Source organism: Manis javanica, chromosome 12 (genome assembly GCF_040802235.1).
Source record: "Manis javanica isolate MJ-LG chromosome 12, MJ_LKY, whole genome shotgun sequence".
In the NCBI taxonomy this organism is placed as follows: domain Eukaryota; kingdom Metazoa; phylum Chordata; class Mammalia; order Pholidota; family Manidae; genus Manis; species Manis javanica.
The window spans coordinates 24,565,514-24,588,071 of record NC_133167.1 but is presented as its reverse complement, the minus strand read 5'-3'; the positions used below and the strand labels follow the sequence as shown (position 1 = coordinate 24,588,071).

The window sequence follows — 22,558 nt, the reverse complement described above, 5'->3', positions numbered from 1 at the left end:
AGTTCAAGAAAAATTAATGACCAACTATTGAAGACAGATGCTTACATAATATGAAACCTTATTAATGCCTAGTTATTTGGGTTGGGAGTGGTAGGGAATGAGAAAATAGGGGAGAGATGGGATACAAAACATTATGTCATTAATTTCTGTAATATTACTGAAGCATTCAACTCATGTCTTCCATTCCTAGTTCTTAATTTCCCATTATTAACATGTACATTATTGGTACCCTCATATTAGTTCTGTGCCTAATACATTTACACTGCCCTATTTTTTAAGTCCGATAAATAGAGCAGTATTAGAAGACATATGATCACCTCATTACACATAACAGCATATGATTCATTTTTGCATACTCTTAGTCATATACAAACAGTTCATATTTCAAAATGCAGTAACTTATTTAGATATATGTATAATTGTACTTTTTATCTAATCACTTTTGTTACTTTTTCAGGTGGTTGACTAACATTGCTCTTTTTAGAGACAATACTACCAAAATATTCACTAGCTGTCTTAACTAGTTGCTGTTATATTGTTTGTATTATGGCCACTCTTAAAGTAAGCATCTTTATGCATACATTTAAAAAGATTTAGTCACAGGAAAAATTCTACAACGTAGAATTTTATCATGAAAATAATACCTGGATGTAACCTGTATTTTCCTGTATTTCTTTAGTCTTTTTTTCCTTAAGCATAGATAACTGTTGTCTATAGTGCTTTCAATTTTTTTTAACTTTCTACTGTGAAAAAATTTCAACAAACACAAACGAAGAATAGAATAATGAACTCCCATATATCTATCATTCAGCAGCAACAGGTATAGACTGGTGACCAATCGTGTTTCATCTTGCTCTCTTAACTTTTTTGGCTGAAGTATATTAAAAGAAAATCCTAGATATATCTTGTTATCTATATGTCAGCTTTAATTTCTAACTGTGTGTGCATGTGTTTGTAATCACATGCATTATTACATGTAATCATTGTCATTTACATGTACAATTACACGTAACAAATTACATGTAGTTAATTCATTGATGTTAAAAAGTTGTAAACATGTAGTTGATAATTCATTAAAAGACATGTTAAAATTTCTGATTGCCTCAACAATTGTGTTTGTGTATGCATGCACACGTGTGCAGCTAAGTTACTCAAATAATGATCTCAAAAAGGCCCACACTTGGCAATTGATTGATATAAGAATACACATTTTACATGGTTATAACTGTGCCATACATAGAAGCAAAACTTTTTGTCCTTTTATATTATTTAACATCCTTTGATAAATGTTTCTGCCCTTACATTAACATTTTACAGTATTTTTAAAAGCTGTTGAATTCCACTGTTTTAGATAACCATATATCTCCATTATGCTTTTTGACTTGTTTCTAATTTAACATGAATATATTTGTGAATAAAGGTGGTTTTACATTTAGGATTAGACTAGGAGCTTGGATTTACTGGGTCAGAATAGAGTTGACCGTTTAATAAACATTTGTTGTGAGCAAGTACACAAGTATTTTCTTTTCCTTAATAAGCTTATTTTTTAAATGTTTAAAAGGCCTTGTAATGCATTTCACAGTACTTCTAACAAGGTTTTATCAATTCTTAATGCTGCCTGAAATATTTGAGAGTCGTTTTTACTGCACAGTCTTGCCAGAATTGATGATTGTAATGTTTAAACTTGTTATAGGAATCGAAAAAAACCAGTATTTTAGCATAGTGTCTGGCACATAAGTAGTTCATTATTATCATTGAATATACCTACTTTTTCTTATAATTCTTTTAAGACATCATTTTAAACAGTTAACTTCATCTGAAATGCATTTTAGCGTTCATCCACCTTAAATTTGTTTTAATGTGTTCTATAAGGTAGTCTCATTTTCTTTTTTTCTGAAAAGTCATTGTTTACAGTCACCAATTACAGAAAAACTTAGTTGTTTAAAGCATGGACCATGAGCCAAGACTTCTTGGATTTGAATCCTGACATTACTACTCAACTGTGATTTGGAGAAGGCTAGTCAAGGAGGAAAATAGTTAATACCTACCTTAAAGGATTATGCAGAATAAAGAAATTAACAAATAAGAAGTCCTTCAACTAGTACCGAAACAAAGAATCCTTCATAAGAACTGGTTATTATTATTTAATGACTAAGCCATCATTTCCACACTAGTAGGGAATACCACTTCCATCACCTAATGGATGCAGGTGTGTCTAGGCTTTTATTTAGTTCCCTTGATCTGGCTTCCATCAACAGCACAGTATTTTAATGATTATAGCTTTATACAGGCATGCTTCATTTTATTGTGCTTTGCTTTACTGTACTTTGCAGGCATTGCAATTGTTACAAATTGAAGATTTGTGGCAACCCTGCAATGAACAAGTCTGTCAGCAACACTTTTCAAACAGCTGTTCACCTTATCTTTCTGTGTGTCACATTTTGGTAATTTTCACAATATTTCAAATGTTTTCATTATTATATCTGTCATGGTGATGTGTGATAATTGATCTTTGATGTTACTACTGTAATTATTTGGGGGTGCCACTACCACACTCTTAAATGGAGAACGTAATCTATGTGTGTGTTCTAACTGCCATCCACTGGCCATTCCCCGGCCATCCCCCAACCTGCCTCTCTTTGGACCTCCCTGTTCCCCGAGATACAATAATACTGAAATTAGGCCAATTAATAACCCTAAAATGGCTTCTAAGTGTCCAAGAAAGGAAGAGTCCCAGATTGCTCATTTTAAATCAAAAGCTAGAAATGATTAAGCTCAATGAGGAAGGCATGTTGAAAGCTGAGACAGGCCAAAGCTTCGCCTCTGGCACCAAACAGTTAGCCAAGCTGTGAATGCAAAGGAGAAGTTCTTGATGGAATTAAAAGGGCCACTCCAGTAAACACACATGTGAGAAAACAAAACAGCCTCATTGCTGCTATGGAGGAGGTTCTAGTGCTTTGGACAGAAGATCAAACCAGACACAACATTCCCTTAAGCCAAAACCTAAGCCAGAACAAGGCCCTAACTCTCTTCAATTCCATGAAGGCTCAGAGAGGTGAGGAAGCTGCAGAAAAGTTGGAAGCTGGCAGAGGTTGGTTCATGAGGTTTAAGGAAAGAAGCCACCTCCATGAATAAGAGTACAAAGTGAAGCAGCAAGTGCGGATGGAGAAGCTGCAGCAAGTTACCCAGAAGACCCAGCTAAGATCATTAATGAAGGCGGCTGCACTAAACAACAGAATTTCAGTGTAGACAAAGCAGCCTTTGAAAGATGCTATCTAGGATTTTCATATCTAGGAAGGGTGAAACAATGCTCGGCTTCAAGGCTTTAAAGTGCGGACTCGGCTAATGCAGCCAGTGACATTAAGTGAAACCAGTGTTCATTTACCATTCTGAAAATCCTTGGGCCCTTAAGAATCATGCTAAATCTACTCGGCCTGTGCTCTCTAAGGGAACAGCAAAGCCTGGATGACAGTACATCTGTTTACAGCATGATTCACTGAATATTTTAAGCCCACTGTCGAGACCTACTGCTCAGAAAAAAAGGATTCCTTTCCAAATGCTCTGCTTATGGAGAACACACCTGGTCCCTCAGGAGCTCTGACGGAGAGGCGCAACAAGACTAATGCTGTTTTCATGCCTGCAAACACAACATTCATTCTGCAGCCCGTGGACCGAGGAGTAATTCTGATTTCAGGTCCTATTATGTAAGAAACACATTTTGTAAGGCTACTGCTGCCGTAGGCAGTGAGTCCTCTGATGGATCTGGGCAAAGAAAAACCTTCTGGAAAGGAATCGTCATTCTAGATGTCATTGAGAGCACTTGTGCTTCAGGGAAGAGGTCAAAATACCATCATTCACAGGAGTTTGGAAGGAGCTGATTCCAACCCTTGTGGATGACTTTGAGGGATTCAAGACTTCAGTGGAGGAAGTAACTGCAGATGTGGTGGGAAGAGCAAGAGAACTAGAATTAGAAGTGGAGCCTGTAGATGTGACTGAATTACTGTAATCTCATGGTGAAACTTTAATGCATGAGGGGTTGCCTCTTATGGATGAGCAAAGAAAGTGGTTTCCTGAGATGGAATCTACTCTGGGTGAAGATGATGTGAAGACTGTAGAAAGGACAACTTAGGATTTAGAGCACTACGTAAACTTAACTAATGAAGCAGCAGCAGGGTTTGAGAAGACTGACTCCAATTTTGAAATCAGTTCTACTGTGAGCAAAATGCTATCAAACAGCATTGCACGGTACCAAGAAATTGTTCATGAAAGAAGAGTCAATTGACATGGCAAATGTCATTGCTGTCTTATTTTAGGAAATTGCCACAGCCACCCCAACCTTCAGCAGCCACCACCCAGAGCAGCCAGCAGCTGTCAACATCCAGGCAAGACCCACCACCAGCAAAAGGTATGAAAGACTTGCTGAAAGCTCAGGTGGTAGTTAGCATTTTTTAGCAATGAAGTATTTTTTAACTAAGATATGTACATTGTTGCAGTGTTACTGCACTCTTAACAGACTATAGTATAGTGTAAACATAACTTTTATATTCATTGGGAAAACAAAAAAATAATTTGACTCAGTTTATTGCAATATTCCCTTTATTGCTATGGTTTGGAAATGAACCTGGAGTATCTCTGACATATGCCTTTTAATTTTGATATGTGACTCTCTTTATGATCTTTAAAAAAAAAGTCTATTCAACATTTTTCTCTAAGATAAATTTATAATTTTGTTCCAAAAGAATACCTCTATGATTTTGATGAGAATTACATTATAAATGAATCTGGGGAATCATATTTTAAGTTACAATACCTGTCTCCTGACAGGAAAGGGGTATTTCTTCCCATATAGGATCCTATTTTATATTTCTCAGTAGATTTTTGAAGTTTTGTTCTTGTAGATCTTTGTTAAATTTAGTCCTAGATATTTTATATTTTCATTGGCAACATGTCTAGGATAATTTATTCCTTTACATACTGTTACTGGAATTTTTATAAATTTATAAATATACCTAATTTTTATAAATTTATTTTAAAATCTTCTACCTTTCAGGACTCTAAACAGCCATTCAGTTGATTCTTGAATTTTTGAGATAAATGATTATTTTATATTTATATCTGGGAATAATTTATCTTAGTTTATATGAGTTTTCTCTGGCGTAGAGATTTTAGCTTTGCAAATAGTCAAAATATGTTGGTATTTTTCTTCTTTTGATTGCTTCCAAGCAGAGATGATGTCCCAACATTTTATTATAGTACTAAAACATTTTATTATAATTCTTCAAGTTTTATTTTATAATTTTAGTGTTTTATGTACAATTTTTGGAGCCAACTAGAATTTATTCTGATACATGGTATGAAATGAGTATGTAAACAAGTTTTCCCAAAAAGACTAACAATATTGTTCACTGAATAGTTACCCACTTTCTTGTTGATTTACAATTCTTCCTTTACATAGTGAAGTATAAGCTTTGTAGAATGCTTCATGGATTTACTTTCCTAAATTTAAGCAAAATGGAATCTATGCTATTACAGGTTTTTGTCATGTTTCCCTATGATGTGGGCTAGGTTCTCTCATATTTTATCCAGCAATTCTTTTTATATTTTCCTGTTCTTCCTAATAGGCTTTATAATTATTTTGTCAAGTTAACCAAATTCTATGACAACTTTAAGTTACATTGCATTAAACATATAAACCAAGAGGAAAAGTTGATATCCTTATTAATCTTACCATCCAGGAATGCTGTTTATCTACATTTACTTAAATACTTTTTATTTATCAATATCAATTGTATCATTTTCATTCAATAAATATTATACATTTCTTATTAGGGTTTCACCTGTGTATTTTCTGTGTGTGTGTGTGATTTGTGAAAAGTAAACACTAAAAAGTACAGATTTAAATTTATTCCCTTGTTAAATTTTATTTCCTTGGAAGGCAAAAATAAGTATATGAAAGATGTAAAACATATGAGTATGAGATTTGTAAATGACATACCAGGTGGTCGAGATATGATACAATCTCCTACACATTTATTTTCAGTAAGATCTCCTTTTATTTCACTTGTTCTTAACAATGTTTCCAAGTGAAAATGAAGAGGCATATCTGGAAGAATAAAATTATTTTCAATGAACACCACTCTTTACAAATGCTAATATCAAGACTGCTTTTTCATAAATAAGCTTAGAATAAGCAAAAGCTTGCAAAGTCACAACTATCTAAAGTGGCAAAATATTCTTTCCAAGCACATCAGTAATAATATTTGAGAAATTTCTGATTGTATGTACTAAATAAAAAAAAATGCTAATATATTATGAGTCACAAAATGAATCCACTTTAACAAAGATTAAAACTATTCTCAAACTAGCTCTCCTTTAAATAGACTTAGATGTTCAAATCATTATGTTCATATACTATACTTTCATAACCAAAAGAGGAGATAAGTAATGAAGTAGATGTGTGTCACATTTATTAAAGGGCTTTTTCTTCTATCAAGAATGCAAAAACAAAATCATCTTAAAAAGCAGCTATTAATAGAGTCACCTAAACTTTTTCCTAAGAAATATTTTATAAAGCCGTTGGTATATTGAAAGGTTAGCTACTGAAAGAATTTATTTTTACGAAAACAGGGTAGACTCTGGAAGGGTCTGGATTTTACACAAAGGAGATGTATTTTAATGGCAGGTTCATACTCAAGTGTGGGGGGGAAAAAATGGATTCATGAATATCGTCATTGTCCCAAGGACAGAGGTAGATGGATTTCAATCCTAGCACTATAATCATGTGAAAAATATTACAAAATGAAAATAAGAATATAAATATACTGCTTACATGCTTCAGGATTCTGACATTTTCCAATTATCAAAACATTAAGTTTGTTTCTCCAAGGAAATATCCCTTGCTTTTATAAAAAGAGTGTCACCTATACTGCCTGTTTGTGAGAAAACATGATGTAAGTATGGAAGGTTCTTGTTCTGCCCATATACCTTTCTTAGCACCCACACCATGACCTGTGGTCTTTTATTAAAATATTTCCTAACACTTTATTACACTTAGTTTATATTTCAGCTGTTTTAAGCTAAATGCAAGTAACTTGAGGGATTCATTTGTATTTCTACTCCTTGCATCTACTTAGACCCAAGTATACAGTAGAGATTCAGATTTTTATTACATTAATGCAAGAAGAAGTGGAAAAACCTAATTAGGAAGTGAGGCAGCTAAATCTTAACTTATTAGTGAGGATATAAGAGGATTGAAATGAAATATATTTGTATTAGCTCTCAGAGTTATATCATCAGAGACACAAATTTACTAATAAGAAAACAGGCAGTAAGAATAAAGGTTAGGAGTGTGGCTTTGGAGAATGACTACCTCATGTGAAATCCTCCATCATTTATTAGCTATATAATCTTGGATGAGTAATTTAACATCTCTAAGCTTCAATTTTCTCATATGTAAGATAAAGAGGATAGCAGTATCTATTCTCATGGGGTTATTCCAAGAATTAAACAAGAAAATATCATGTGTTTATAGGGCCCAGTGTGTGCTAAGACAAATTTTTAGTGGCATTATTGTGTGTATTATTATTTCCTTCTATTATTAAGGCTTCTGCAAAGATGGAATAAAATAGTTCCTGTCAGGAACTTACTCCAAAGCATGGTATAGCTAAAAACCCACTCTAATACTGGCAAAAACAACATAAGATTCAGGGCAGGAATAGGTACAAAAACTAATGCTTCACAAAGAATATCTCTGGATGATGTGAACCAAAAGCTGAAAAGGAAACAAAAGCCCATCGAGACCTTCCCAAAAATAGAAGAACCGGAGATTTCCAGTGTGAAGAATGTTTCTGTTTTTTTCCTTTTTTTTTTACCGTAAGTAATTATTCAGTTACAATATAGGTAAGAGTAGAAAGGTTCTAACAGAAATCAAGAACTGGAAACTTAAAGCTACTTTAGGGATGTGGGCTATATATGTATACTTCATTTACTCAGTTGTGGATTACAGATCACTTAAGGTTCAAAGGTTGGCTATACCTAAAGATGGACAATTTTCTTTCAGAAAAATGCAACACCATTTTAAATGGAGGAATATTATATGGCAGGGAAAACATTAGAAAAAGAACACTGAATCACTGAAAAACAAACATTTAAATAGCAGAACCATGCTGTCAATAAAATGCTAAAAACTGAACACTGAAAAAGGAGATAAAAAGTTAGCTGTTTCCCAAAGTAAATAAAAATGTTTTCCAAAGAATTAAAGAATCAATTTGGAAAGATTAAACATTAGTACATGACAGGATTAATTCTTCTATGAAAACTTGAGTTCTGATATCCAGTAACAATAATTGATAAAATAGATTAGATTCTTTGTATTTATAGGATTAGATTTCACTACAGAAATATTCAGTTATTTTAAAAATTTTTATAGAGAGGCTTACCTGATGGCAATGATAGAACAGAATGGAAAGAAGAATCTAACTCTGATACATGTTCTCTTAACATTTGAGACTTTGAATTGTGTTCACAGTCAGTCCAAATTGAAGCTGATTGTAGGCAAGGCGTTTCTGTAGTATTTAAAAACGTTTCTTTTGAAGGTAAAGTCTGCAAGAGAAAAAAAAATTAAAGACTTCACTTTTGCTTGAAAATGGAATCAGAGAGACTGTAACAGCTATAGTACATCTGAATGACACCAGAAAGGACTCCTGGTTTCATAAGTCATCTTGGAGAAAGAGCTTTAAAATGAGAAAGTGATTGAAGGCCATGAATGTTATGATTTTACTAACCCCTTTTCAGTTTTTCAAAATAAACAGCAATGTCTATGAAAACAGGTCTTTCTCCCATCCTACCAAATTACAACAAAGAGAAATGAGTTTGAGGAACTTGGGGTCAAAAGAAAATGGTTACATTCCAGATTAGTAAGAACTGTAAGTGATAGTGAGCAGCTACTATGTTAAGATTAAGAATTGTATACCATTTTCCTCATTGCAACCTGTCACAAGCAATGCCTAAAACTGAAGTCTCTGCCTTAAATCCCAAAAGCCAAATAAAATCTACACTGGAATAACAGTGAAGTACATGAGTATTTTAGTACATGTTTAATTGAAAGTAAAACATTAAAAATATGTACATTAAATAAAACATTAAAACTCATGTACAATATGTTACATGAGTTTGAGTTTCTTAAGATAAAGTTTGATTTGATCCAGGAATCCTAAAACCATGTTGCTAAATTATGTTTTGTTACTACATTAAGAAATATATATTCTGTTTAGATGCTGGATTTTTAAATTATTTTTGTGGTTATAAAATTAGTATACATTCAATAGAAAAATCTATAAAATACAGAAAACATTTTAAACATTAATAGAGTTCACTTGTACTCCTTCCCTCACTCTTACCTCAACCTCCTACAATAACATTAAGGGCTCATTTTGGTTTTAATGTAACTGATATTTAGAATGTAGATAACAACTAAGATCTTTAGATGCTATTTTTAAATATTTTCATTTTATAAACGTAAATTAGGTTTGGCAACTTTCTTAAGTTTGAGTTTCCGGGCTAACTTCAGCATTTTCCCTTTTTCCAGAGTACCTTGAGTTTATCTATGTCTGCCACAGCATTCAACTAGATTTCCTCTGTAGTACTGGCTCCTTGAAAGTTGGCACACTAATTTTTCATTCCTGCATTCCCAGAACCTGGCACAGTCATTGACATATGGTTGAAATGTGACTCCGGATTAACTGAATTTTACCTTAATTGCTTTAAAAAAATTATGTGAATAAAACTTTTGAAATGCCTACATGCTTGAGATTTTTTTCATTCAGGAAAAAAACAGTCCCTGTTAATATATGCTAAATTTGTAATGATGTAAATTTGTAGTATATGACTTTCTGCTTCCATTCCATTGGCCAAGACTTAGTTCAGATAGTTGTATCTAGGTGCAGGGAAGGCTAGGAAATGTAGTCATTATTTTGGGTGGCCAAGTAAATTGATGAGATTTAATAAAAAGATGTAATATGGATACACGATTATAAGAATGTGACTCATTTCCAAGATTTATTCTAATGATGCTATATATGTATATATTTATGGGAACAGTTGCTGCTGCTTACCTTTAAAAGACATACTAGTACTTCTGAGTCACTCTAGAATTACTTATTCTTTTATGAGATGTAGTTCAGAAAGCTTTAAGGAACATTTATGGAAAATTACAAAGAAAAAATATTCTAACCTCTGGTGTCCCATATATGGCTGAGCAATATGAATAAAAAGTGATGAAATCTGAATATTTACCATATAATTAGTTTTCTCATACAATTTTTCCAAATTCAGGAAGCCCATTTGCCAATGTGAAACTATCCTAAGTAATTATGGAGACAAGTGAGGGCCATCTAGGAAAAGGGATTTTTTTTTTTCCCTGTAGAGAAAATGAAGCCCAGGAATGGATGGAGACATAAGAGAAAAACCAGGAGATTCTTGCCAATACAAACTCAAATGTCTAGAGGGCATGATCAACAATACTATATGATGCACGGGATTCTAGCAAAAAAAGTATGAAAAGTATCCACTAAATTTAACTTTCATAATGAAACATTTCATACATACAAAAGAATACATAATTCATAGGGAGACATAAAATACCCACACCTATCTATACTCACCATCCAACAGAACAATACCAATCCTTTTGATGCCTTCTCCTCCTACCCTACCGGCATGAACCTGTGCCAGACATTACTACTTTCCTCCCAGTATCTGTTCTTTCCTTTTCCCTTCTAGAACTCCTGAATTTCAGGTGGGCATTTCTCACGCTTCCTTGCATCCAAAAATTACTGAATTCCAGCCAGGAGACCATGAAGAGAAGTCATGTTATGTTTGCAGCCTCCAGGAAGTGACCTTAAGAAGGTCATGTATTCGATTCTTCCACCTTGCTACTTGAAACAGCTGTGGCAGTGAGTCACCATAACCATGTGAATGAGGATAATGCTAAAAAAATCAAACCAAAAGGTAGGAGTAACCTTGCTCCTAGATAACCATGTACAGCACATTTATGATGCCTAGGATATTTCCAATGTGTTATAAGAAAAAGAAATAAACTTAGTTCTTGTTTATGTCACTATTTGGGGTTTCTGTCAAATGCAGCTACACCTCTGTCTAAACGAACACAAGGTACCTCCTTAATCATGTTTGTCTCGTTCTTCCAGGGGTAACTGCTATCCTGAATTTATCATTTCCTTGATTTTCTTTATCATTTTTCCACATAAGTATATGTAGTCCTATATAATTTATTACTTAAATTTTTATGCTTCAAAATGTGTGTAGACAGTAATGTTGTTTATTTTCCTGCTTTATTACTCAGAATATATGCATGCAATTCATCATTCTCCTGTTTGTAAATATCTACATTATTTATAGTTTTTTACTATTATGAAAACTGCTAGTGTATCATTATATTTGCTTCCTGGTGCATGGGTTTTAGGATTTCTCTAGAGTATACTACTGGACATAGAATTGCAAGGTTATACAAACACACTGAATGCACATATTCAACTTCACTAGATGATATGTTGTATTACAATGTAGTTTAACTAATTTACATTCCAACAGAGCAGATCTTAGTTCTCATCCTTCAGATCTATGCCACCATGGATATAGTCAGACTTTCTATTTTTGCCAGTCTCAGCACCCAAACAGTATCTCATGGTTAGAATTTGCATTGTTCTGTTTACTGTTTAAGTTAACCAACTTTTTACTTCTATGATTGGGTATTTACTTTTCTTTCCTAGTCTTCACGTACTTTATCAGATGTACTCCAATTTAATATTTATTCTTTCAATTGTAAAAGGAATTTAAACATACAAATGAATGAATTTAAACATACAAATGAATTGTACATATTAAACATCCTTCAACTTTGCTAAACTTTCTTATTGTAATAATATTTGTAGTTTCTTTTGGTTTTCTATTATTCAAACAAATAATGACATTTTAATTTCTTTCATTCAATCCTAAAACCTTTATTATGATTTAGGGGGTTATAACCACACTAAAAAGATTCACCAGTTCAATAATGAATAGAAATGACCATAGGAGATACTGTTTTCTTCCTGATTATAAAGGATATGCTTTTAAATTCTCTAAATTAAGAATGACGTGAATTAAAATTGATTGTAAGATTTCTTTTTTGTATATTGTCAGGATTTATTCCTACTTTGCCAAAAGTAGTTTTAAAAATTATTATAATATTCTTCTTGTGAACCTACTGAAATGATTACATGATGGCTTTACTTCTTTAATCTAATAATGTGGTGAATTACATTAAAGGCTTTTTAAATGTCAAACCAACTCTGACTTCTTGAGAAATCGTACTGGAGTTTATCAATTTCTTTCCAGAACCAGCATTTGGATTTGTTTATTTTCTATGCTGTATACAGAAATGTATTGTATATGTATGTTTGCTTTATATTGTTTCCTATTCTTGCTTTCTTTAGGATTAATCAAATATTTTATATTTTCCCTTTATCTTAAACTTATACATTCTTTCAGTGGTTTCCCTAGAGACTACAATATGCATCCTTAATTTATAGGTTTTTAGAGTCTAACAAATTATTCCTGTTACAACTTTCCTGAAAACAATGGGACATTATACTTTAATTTGGTGTAATCTCCTCTGTGTACTGTTGTCAGGCATTTTAATTCTACATATATTTAAAACACTACAGTATATTACTATTTCTACTGTCAAAATTTATATAACCCAAATATTTATCCTTCCTGTTTTTAGCTCCTTCCTACAATTTGGTTTCCATCTGGGATCATATTCCTTATCTCTTTGCTATTATTATAGCCTAGATTTGCTGTCAGCAAATTCTGTTTTTAATTATCCAAAACCTTTGTATGTCATTTTTGTGAATGTAAAATTATAGGTTGGCTTTTTTTTTTTTTCTTTCAGCATTGTATGGATACCTTCATTTTCACCTGGCTTCCATTATTTTTGTTGAGTAGTTAAGTCTTATTGTTGCCCTTATCTGATGGTCATGTGTCTTTTTAACCTTGGCTGCTTTTAATATTTTCTCTGTGTTTTCACTTTATAGCACACTTGCCTTTTTGAGGTTCACAGAACTTCTTGAATATATGGGTTGATGCCCTTGTCCAGTTTGGGAAATACTCTCATTATTATGTGTTCAAAAGTTATTTATGCCTTACCTTCTCTCCTCTTTCTTCTAAACTCAATAACATATGGAGTTTTTTTTGTTTTTTTTTTTTACTGAGCCACATATTTCTCTAATTGTGTTTTCTGGAGTTTTTCATTGTTTTATCTCTGTGCTTCCATTTGAGTATTTTATAATAAGTCTTTTACTTAATCCTTTGTTTCATCTCATTTGTTGGTAAACTCATTTGATAGGGTATTAATTTCAAAGATTGTATTTTCAGTTTGAGAATGTTCATATGATTCTCTTTTTAGAAGAAGATCCCAATTATCCAGTGAAATAATCCATTTTTTCTACTTGTTCTTTTATTTTTAAACATATAATAACAGCCATGTTCAAGTTCTTGGCAGCTAAATCCGGTATCAGAATCACTTGATGGCCTGTCACTAGTCTCTTTCTTCTTGAAGGTTGGTCTTGTGGCCCTGTCTTTTGGGATACCTAATAGTCATTGATTGAATGCCAGATGGTATTTTTTTTTTAATCATAAAGGCTCCAAATGATGTAATTTTTCTCAAGAGGGTTATCTCTCTCTACTGCTAAGTACATACAGTGCAGATTCCTCCCCTTTAATCTGAGAGTGTGCCTAGTTAAATCTGGGTTGCAGCATTAATATGTTCATATATATGATTTGCTCCTGGTCCTTGAAGGTTTTTGACTAAGTGGTGTATTTTGCAGAAATTATCCTGATCCAGATTTTAAGATAAAAAAATCTTAAGATTATACTCAACAAAGTCACCCCTGCTTTTAAAGCCTTTAGTGATTTATGCTTTAAAGCCTCTTGCTCTATGCAGTCCCAGCACTTGGCAAATGTTATAAGAAACATAGTCAAAAAGTTCTTAAGTGACAACTGGCCATGTGCTTCAGGTCTCCCAAAACACCAACAACCATCCCCCATAGATATCACCTACTAGCACCAAATTGGAAAATACCTGACAAAGATCAAGGGTAAAAGTAGTTGCAGAAGTCTGTTCTAGGTTTCCATCTCTGAAGATGTTATGTTATGTTTCCATCTCTGAAGATATTATGTTAGATTTTCACCTTTAACTTCTAATAATTTACTAATCTCATATTTTCCAATTCTGTTTTCTCTATGTATTTCATTTTATGTCATTTCATTCAGATCTATTTTCCAACTCACAATTTTCTCTTTGGTTGTATCTACCTACTTCTTTATATTACTAATTTTCTGATTTATTTTCCTAAAACATATTAGACTTACTCACCTTTACATTCTCTATATGATAATTGTGAAAGTTGAAGTTATTTTTGTAGGAATATGTATGTTTATTGTTACAGTTTTGGTTTGTTTCCCTCAGTCTCCTTATGTTTGCCTTGTGCTTTTTTTTCATTTTTTCTTATTGAGAATTCACATTTGTTGGGATTTTATTCATGGAATTCCTTGAAAGTTTCTATTACGAGCTCATCCTCCCAGAAATATGTATTTTTTTTCTCCCAGTCATCTAGAACACTAGCTAACCTATTTTAAAATATTAATTCTTGTCTTTTTAAATAAAACACTTGGGCAGCATGACTTCAGACTTTAAAGATGTAAAAGGCCTGACTTATCATTACAAATTCTATGGACAGACTCTATTTTCCATTTCTAGCCATAGCCCAAGGCAGAGAAAGGCAGGTTCTTTGCATCTCTGTGAGGCAGGTTTGTGTTCTAGTTCACCCATTCATAAAGTGAGTAGCCTTTAAGGGCTTTTGGCTTTCTGTAGCATCTCTAACATAATTCCTCACATCTCCCAGATTCTAGGCTTTGCCTCCAGCTTTTCTCAAGACTATTAAACAAAAATTTGTTTTTTTCTCTCTACATTTTCCTTTCCTTTCTTTTTAATTCAGAGGATTTCCATTTTTCTAGCCAGATTAGCCATGCACTCTAAAAATGCCCATTTCACATTCTTGTATTTTGTATCTGGAGGTTTCCCTAAAATAACTATTCTACCACATTTTTGGAATCAGAAGTTCAGCATTTGATCTGGCAACTGAAAGGTCACCCTGAGTTTCAAAATATTACTTCAATAAAATGCTTTTGTTGCACAAATACTTTAATAGGGTAAAGAATAAAAAGAAAAAATAATAAAGTAGAAACACTGTACTACTCCTCAGGGAACCCAACATACAAGAGGTAAGTACATACAGACACTTACAAACTTGTCATGGATGAAAAAGATTAAGCAATAGCTAAGTGGAATATGCTATTAAAAATCAGTTTTGAAAGTAGAAAAAGCATTTCCATTTCTGTCCATGAAAAAGTATAGCTGTGGGATTTATATCAAAAAACTTTTTCAGAACGTGAACAGGCATTATGACTATTATCCCTGAGAAAAGAAAAACAAATAAGATCCTATAAATCTACCAGGTTTTTGCATGAATGTATGTTCCCCAGAATTAGCATAAAGAGAGGGGTCCAAGGAGGGCATGACAGCTTCTAGCTGACTGGAGGAGACAGACATTAAAATTTGGGGAGAAAAAAGTATCTGATAGTTTGTAGAAGAGAGTGCCATAAAGGAGAAAGCTACACAGAGAAAAGACTCCAGAAATTACATACAGTGCTTTTCAATCTTTTGTCAAATAATAAACAATACATGCACAGAGTGAAACAACAAAGGCCAGTGCAAGAACAATTTCAGAGAAAGAAAAACAGCAGGAAAAAAGGTTAAACAATACATGGGAGAAATAAAAAAACAAATATGGAGTACTTATATTACTATCAGTAAAAGATTTCATGGACTGGGACAAACATAATGATGAAGTGTTCAAATCACAAAAACATAAAAAGAAAATTAAAAGATCTATGCAGGTACCAAACTACAAATATGTGAAGCAAAACTGAAATAACTAAAAAGACAAATAGACAAATCCACCACACTCACAGTTGGAGATCCGAAAACAAGTAGAAAGTAAGTATGTAAAAGTCTTAACCAGTATTATAACTAAATGAACCTAATAAACATTTATAGAAAACTCCACAAAGTAGAACATACACTCTTTAAGTCTTCATGTAATACTATAAACTATAAACTGATGAGCCATAAAACAAATTTATTATTTAAAAGGCCTGAAATCATGCAAAGTATGTTTTGTATTCACAGTGGAATTAAATTAGGAATCAATAACATATTTGGAAATCCTCAAATATTTGGAAATTAAATAGAATTCTAAATAATCCAGGAACAAAGAAGAAATTGTATGAGAAATGAAGTATTTTGAATTGAAAACAATGCATCAGAATTTGTGGGATATTAAAGTACTGTTCAAAAGGAAAAATTACAGCTTTATGTGATTATATTAGTAAAGAAAGGTTGAAAGTAAAATTTTTAAGTTTCTACCTTAGCAAGTTAGAAAAAAAGAGGGTGGCAATTAACCCCAAGTGAGTACCATTTACCAACACATACCCAGAATAGCTAAAATTAGAAGGACTATTAATACTGTGTTACAGCAAGGATAAGAAACAACTGGAACTCTCATACATTGCTAGTGGTAAAGTAAAATTATTCCATTCAAAAACAGTGATTATTCCATTCAAAAAATATATAACAAAGTTGTGTATTTATAGGAGATTTACTCATAATAGCGCCCAAACAGGAGCAACCCAAATTTCTAAGAGCTGATGAGTAGATAAAAATTTGTGATATGATCACACAATGTAATACTGTTCTATTTTGTATTCCCTTTTAATCCTCATTCAACACTACTATTTCCTTTGACCCCATTTTAATGTATTTGATCTGGATCTTTTTTTGTTTTGTATGCATTACTATGGAACAGATTGTAATTTTAATACTTAAGTTTACATAAATGGTATTATCCTAGAGATCTTATTCTAGATACTTTAGTTGTTACTTGTGCCAGACCATATATGGCATTACTATAAATTACCCTCCTGCCCTTCTATTTATACTTAGCTATTTGAGGGTATACATTTTTTAATAAGTCATTATGTTTCCAAAGATCCACATAAATTTTGATTATAATTACCTTTAGTTCAAGAGGTTTTAAAGTCTTCCACTTATTAAGGTTTTTTTAATATCCTGTAATACAAGCTTTAAACCTGTTTCTATAGTAGTCTTTTTCATTGTATTTTTAATTGGTTATTACTTATGTGGAGAAATGGTATTTGTTCTAATAATCTGTTCATTCTGTTATATTTTCTATGTAATTATTTCATTTGAAAATAATATTTTTATCTCATCCCTAAATTCAAAATAATCTTCCTACAGAACTCTGGAGGCATTGTTCCACTGGCTTCTTGCATCTTAAGTCACCAATGAGAAAATTCAGGGGCAGTACTATTCTTATCCATTATAGATCATATGTTGCTTTTGTTGTTGGTTTTGTTTTTCCTTCAAAAGCTTTATAATCTTCTGTTCTAGATATTTAGAAATTTCATATGAATGTGTGTAGGTTTGGGCTATTTAATTCATAATGCTAAACAGTATCTCAAATTGAAAACACAGTATCTTTTTTTAACTGTGGGAAATGTTCATGTATAACCTTTTGTGTTCTAGAAGATTTCTTTGACTTCATATTCTAATTCTTATATTGAAATTTTAATTCCAGCAATTTTATTTTTAATTTCTAAAGGCACTTTTTCTTCTATGATTGCTTTTTTATCAAAAAATACTATTCTATAAGCTATTTTCTGTTCTTTGAATTATCTATTTCCACCAAGGTTAGCTACACTTTAGGCCTTTCTTCCTCGTTTAACTTTTCAAACTATGTTTAATGACATGTATACAGTGTTTCACCTCTAGGTCTTTGTATAGTTTGCTTCCTCCAGCACTTCAATCAAGTTGCTTTTCAAATGTCAATTACTTAAGAAAGCACTTTTGAGACTACACTATCTAAAATAGACTCCTCCTTTTCATCCAGGGAAGGTGGCAGAATAGTAGGAGTCAGTGTAATAACCTCCCACATATACACGCAGGCAACAACTAGATGTAATACAACTCACTCTGCAAACACCCTGAAAACTCTGAAACTCACTCTGCAAACAGACCTACCACAGCAGACAACAAAGAGAAGGCCATATCGAGAATGGTACAAGGAGCAGAACCATCTAAACCCTTTCCAGACCCAAACCTATAAGAAAGAAGGAAGGGATCAAGCCCCACACATGACCCTCGGGATCTGTTCTTGGAAGATGAGATCCCATAATACCCAGCTTTGAACATCAGTGGGGCTTAACACCTGGAGAGTTAGAGCACTGTGAGAGGCCAAGTCTCTACTGTTGGAGAGCCAGCATGCTGTGTTGATCAGTCTGAGAACCAATACAAAAATAGCAGTTTGAAAAGCACCTGGGATATACATGAAGGAGATTTATTAACTATGAGACTCTTGCCAGGGCAGGGATTGGCAGGAGGTTTCTTGGGGTAGGAGGCACTGGTGGACATTTTTCTTTCCTTCCTTCAGCCTAGCTGGCCAGACACTTGAAGGAGCCAGTTCTGACGCTCTCCATCTACCATGCCAGCCCATGCCAGTTCCCCTCTAGACTTGCCCTGCCCAACATGCACAGCCTGGCAGATGTCCTTCCAAACTGATTACTGCCTTGGAGAGAAGAAATTAGCCCACCCACTAGCATGCTGGCAGTAGTCCTACTGACCATTTTTGACAGCCAGGCTGAGGGCTGGTCCCACCCAGCAGTGCACTGGCAAAGGCTGTGTCTGAGCATTTCAGCCAGACACAACTAGAGTGAGCCTTGCAAACTAGTGCGATCACAGTAGTCCTGTCAGCCATTGCTAAGAACTGGCCTTGCCCATAGCGTGGTTGCAACAGTCTTGATTCAACTACAACAGAAAAGTACATGCAGCCCACACAGGGGATGACTCTGTAGCTCCTGGTTTTGGTGACCAAGGCACGTATTGTGCTTCTGGATGCTTCCTATATATGGCTACTTCTTTCAAAACCAAGAGACATAGCTGACCTACTTAATACACAGAGAGCCAGACAAAACGAGAAGGCAGAGGAATATGTTTCAAATGAAAGAACAAGAGACTGCTAGAAAAAATGCCAAACCTAACAGAGGTAAGTAATCTAACTGATGAAGAGTTCAAAGTAATGGTCATGAAGATACTCACCAGACTGGAGAGGAGAATGGATAAACTCAGGGAGGTCTTCAACAAAGGATAGGAAATATAAGAAAAATAAAAAAAACAATCAGAGCTGAAAAACACAACTGGAATGAAAACGAGAGGAAATCAAGAGCAGATCAGAGGATGCAGGAGAATAGATCACTGATGTAGAAGACTAGGTAATCGAAAGCAATGAAGGTAACCAGCAGAAAGAAAAAAGAATTTTAAGAAATGAGAAGACGATAAGAGATTTCTGTGACAACTTCACGTGGAACAAGTCACATAATAGGAGTCCCAGAAGGAGAAGAGAGAAAGTGGCAGAAAACCTATTTGAAGAAATAATAGATGAGAACTTCCCTAAACTGGGGAAGGAAACAAACATCTAGATCTAGGAATCAAAGAGGGCTCCAAACAAGATGAGCCCAAGGAGGGTCACACCAAGATACGTAAATAAAATGTCAAAGTTTAAAAATAAAAAGAAAATCTTAAAAGCAGCAAAAGCAGACATTATATATAAGAGAAATCCCACAAGGCTATTAGATAATTTTTGTGGCACAAACTTTGCAGGCCAGAAGGGAGAGGAATGATGTATTTAGAGTGCTTAAAGAAAAAGATCTACAACCAAAAATACTCTATCCAAAAAAGTTATCCTTCAGAATTAAAAGAGAGATGAAGAGATCTCCCAAAGAAAAGTTACAAGAGTTCATCACCACTAAACTGTCCTTGCAAGAAATGTTAAAGGGACTTCTTTAAGTGGAAAAGAAAAGGCCATAAATAGAAGTAAGATTAGGGAAGATAAGAAATTTTACTGGTAAAAATAAATATACCATAAAGTAACAGACCAATGACTTATAAAGATAGTATGAAGTTCAAAACATAGAAGTTCTAAAATCAATTATGTACATAAAAATTAGTCAAGGGATACATATCACATACATAAAATGTGGAAAAAGGAATATGTTGAAGCTTAAATAACTATCAACCTAACATAGGCTACTTACTGTATAGTGCTATATATGAAAACTCATGGTAACCACAAACCAAAAACAAACAATAGATACCCAAAAAAATAAAGAGAAAGGAATCTAAGATTAACACTAAAGAAAGTCATCAAATCACAAGTGATGCAAGCAAGAAAGAAGAAAGGAACAGAGAACTACAAAAATAACCAGATAATTACCAAAATGGCAATAAGTATGTAACTATCAATAATTACTTTAAATGTAAATTAAATAATTCTCCAATCAAAAGACACAGGGAGGCTAAAGGCATTAAAAAACAAGACCCATTTATATGCTCCCTCCAACAGATGGATTTCAGATGGAAAGACACACCTAGAAAGTGAAGGGATGGAAAAGATATTTCATGCAAATGAAAGCAGAAAAAAAGGTGGGGTGGCAATACATCAGACAAAATAGACTTCAAGACAAAAAAATGAAACAAGAGACAAAGAAATGCAGTACATGATGATAAAGAGATCAATACAAAAGGAGGAAAGAACACTTATTAATGCACCCAACATAGGATGATCTAAATATACAAAGCAAATATTAACATACATATAAGGAGAAATTGAGAGTGATACAATCAATATTAGTAGGGGTCTTTAACACACCACTTACATCAAAAGATAGATCATCTATCTATTGATAGAAATCAATAGACAAAATAGACAGAAAATCAATAATGAAAGAGTGGCTTTAAATGACACATTACACCAGAGGGACTTAAAAGATATAATACAAAACATTCCATTCAAAATCAGAAGAATACATATTCTTTTCAAGTACACATGGAATGTTCTACAGAATAGATCATATATTAGGTCACACAATAAGTCTCAAAATATGAACGAAAGCATATCAAGATCTTTTCCAACCACAATGCTAAGAAACTAGAAATCAATTACATGGGGAAAAAAACTGGAAAAAGCAAACACATGGAGGCTATACAACATTCTACTAAACAGCCAACTAATCAATAAAGAAATTAGAGGATATAAAAAGACGCACTGAAACAAATGAAAATGGAAACACACTGTGCCAAAATCTATGCAACACAAAAACAGCAGTTCTAAGAGGGAAACTTATAATGATACAGAGCTATCTCAAGAAATAGGAAAAATCTCAAATAAACTAACCTTACACCTAGAGGAACTAGAAAAACAAAGCCCAAACTTAGCATAAGGAAGTTAGCAATAAATATCAGAGAGGAGATAAATGAAATAGACAAAATAATACAGAAAAGATCAATGAAACTAAGAGCTGATTCTTTGAAAAGGTGTACAAAATCGATCAATCGTCAGCCAGACTGACTGAGAAAAAAGAGTAAATAAAATCTGAAAAGAGAATTTACAACTGATACCAAAGAAATACTTTAAAAGATTAAAACAAACTACTATGAAAAATTCTATGCCAACAAATTAGACAACTTAATAAGAATGAATAAATCCCTAGAAACATAATAATCTTCCAAGATGGATCAGGAAGAAACAGAAAATCTGAACAGAATTATTATTAGTTATCACATTGAATCAGTAATTGAAAAACTAACAAACAAAAGTCCAAAACCAGATGGCTTCACAGGTGAACTTTAATAAACATTTAAACAATTAATATCAATCCTTCTCAAGCCATTCCAAAAAACTGAAGAGGAAGAAATGCTCCCAATTCATTCAACAAGGCCATCACTGCTCTGATACCAAAACCAGGCAAATACACTAAAAAAAAAAAAAAGAAAATTACAGGCCAATATCCCTGAGGAAAATAGATGTAAAAATCTTCAACAAAATATTAGCTAACTGAATTCAACAATACATTAAAAGGACCATACACAGTGATCAAGTGGGTTTATTCCAGGGATCCAAGGATGGTTCATCTGCAAACGAATCAATGCAATACACTACATTAACAAAATGAAGGAAAAAAATCTTACAGAAAAAGCATTTTACAAAATTTAACATCCATTCATGATAAAATCATCCAGCCATGATATTTAATGGTGAAAAGCTGAAAGCCTTCCCCTAAGATCAGGAACAAGCCAGGGATGCCTACTTTCCCACTTTTATTTCAACATAGTCCTGGAAATTCTAGCTACAGTAATAAGACAAAAAAAAGAAAAAGAAAAAAGAAATAAAAGGCATCCAGATTAGAAAAAAAGAAAATTGTTATTATTTGAACAGAATGTGATACTGCATTTAGAACACCTAAAGACTACCCCCCCAAAAAATTAGAATGAACTTAGTTGCAGGATACAAAATTACTATACAGA

At 33.2% G+C, this 22,558-nt stretch overlaps 1 protein-coding gene across 8 annotated transcripts in view; it reads right to left on the bottom strand.

Moving 5' to 3' along the window:
* KANSL1L (KAT8 regulatory NSL complex subunit 1 like) overlaps window positions 1-22,558 on the bottom strand; it is a 117,470-nt gene that overhangs the window by 17,492 nt on the left and 77,420 nt on the right. For all 8 annotated transcript variants that reach the window (XM_073218167.1, XM_073218161.1, XM_073218160.1 and 5 more), the window contains 2 exons: window positions 8,439-8,601; window positions 5,996-6,103 (listed from right to left, as the gene is read on the bottom strand). In XM_073218167.1, coding sequence (XP_073074268.1) covers window positions 5,996-6,103; window positions 8,439-8,601 — 271 coding nt within the window. The remainder of the gene's footprint in view (window positions 1-5,995; window positions 6,104-8,438; window positions 8,602-22,558) is intronic.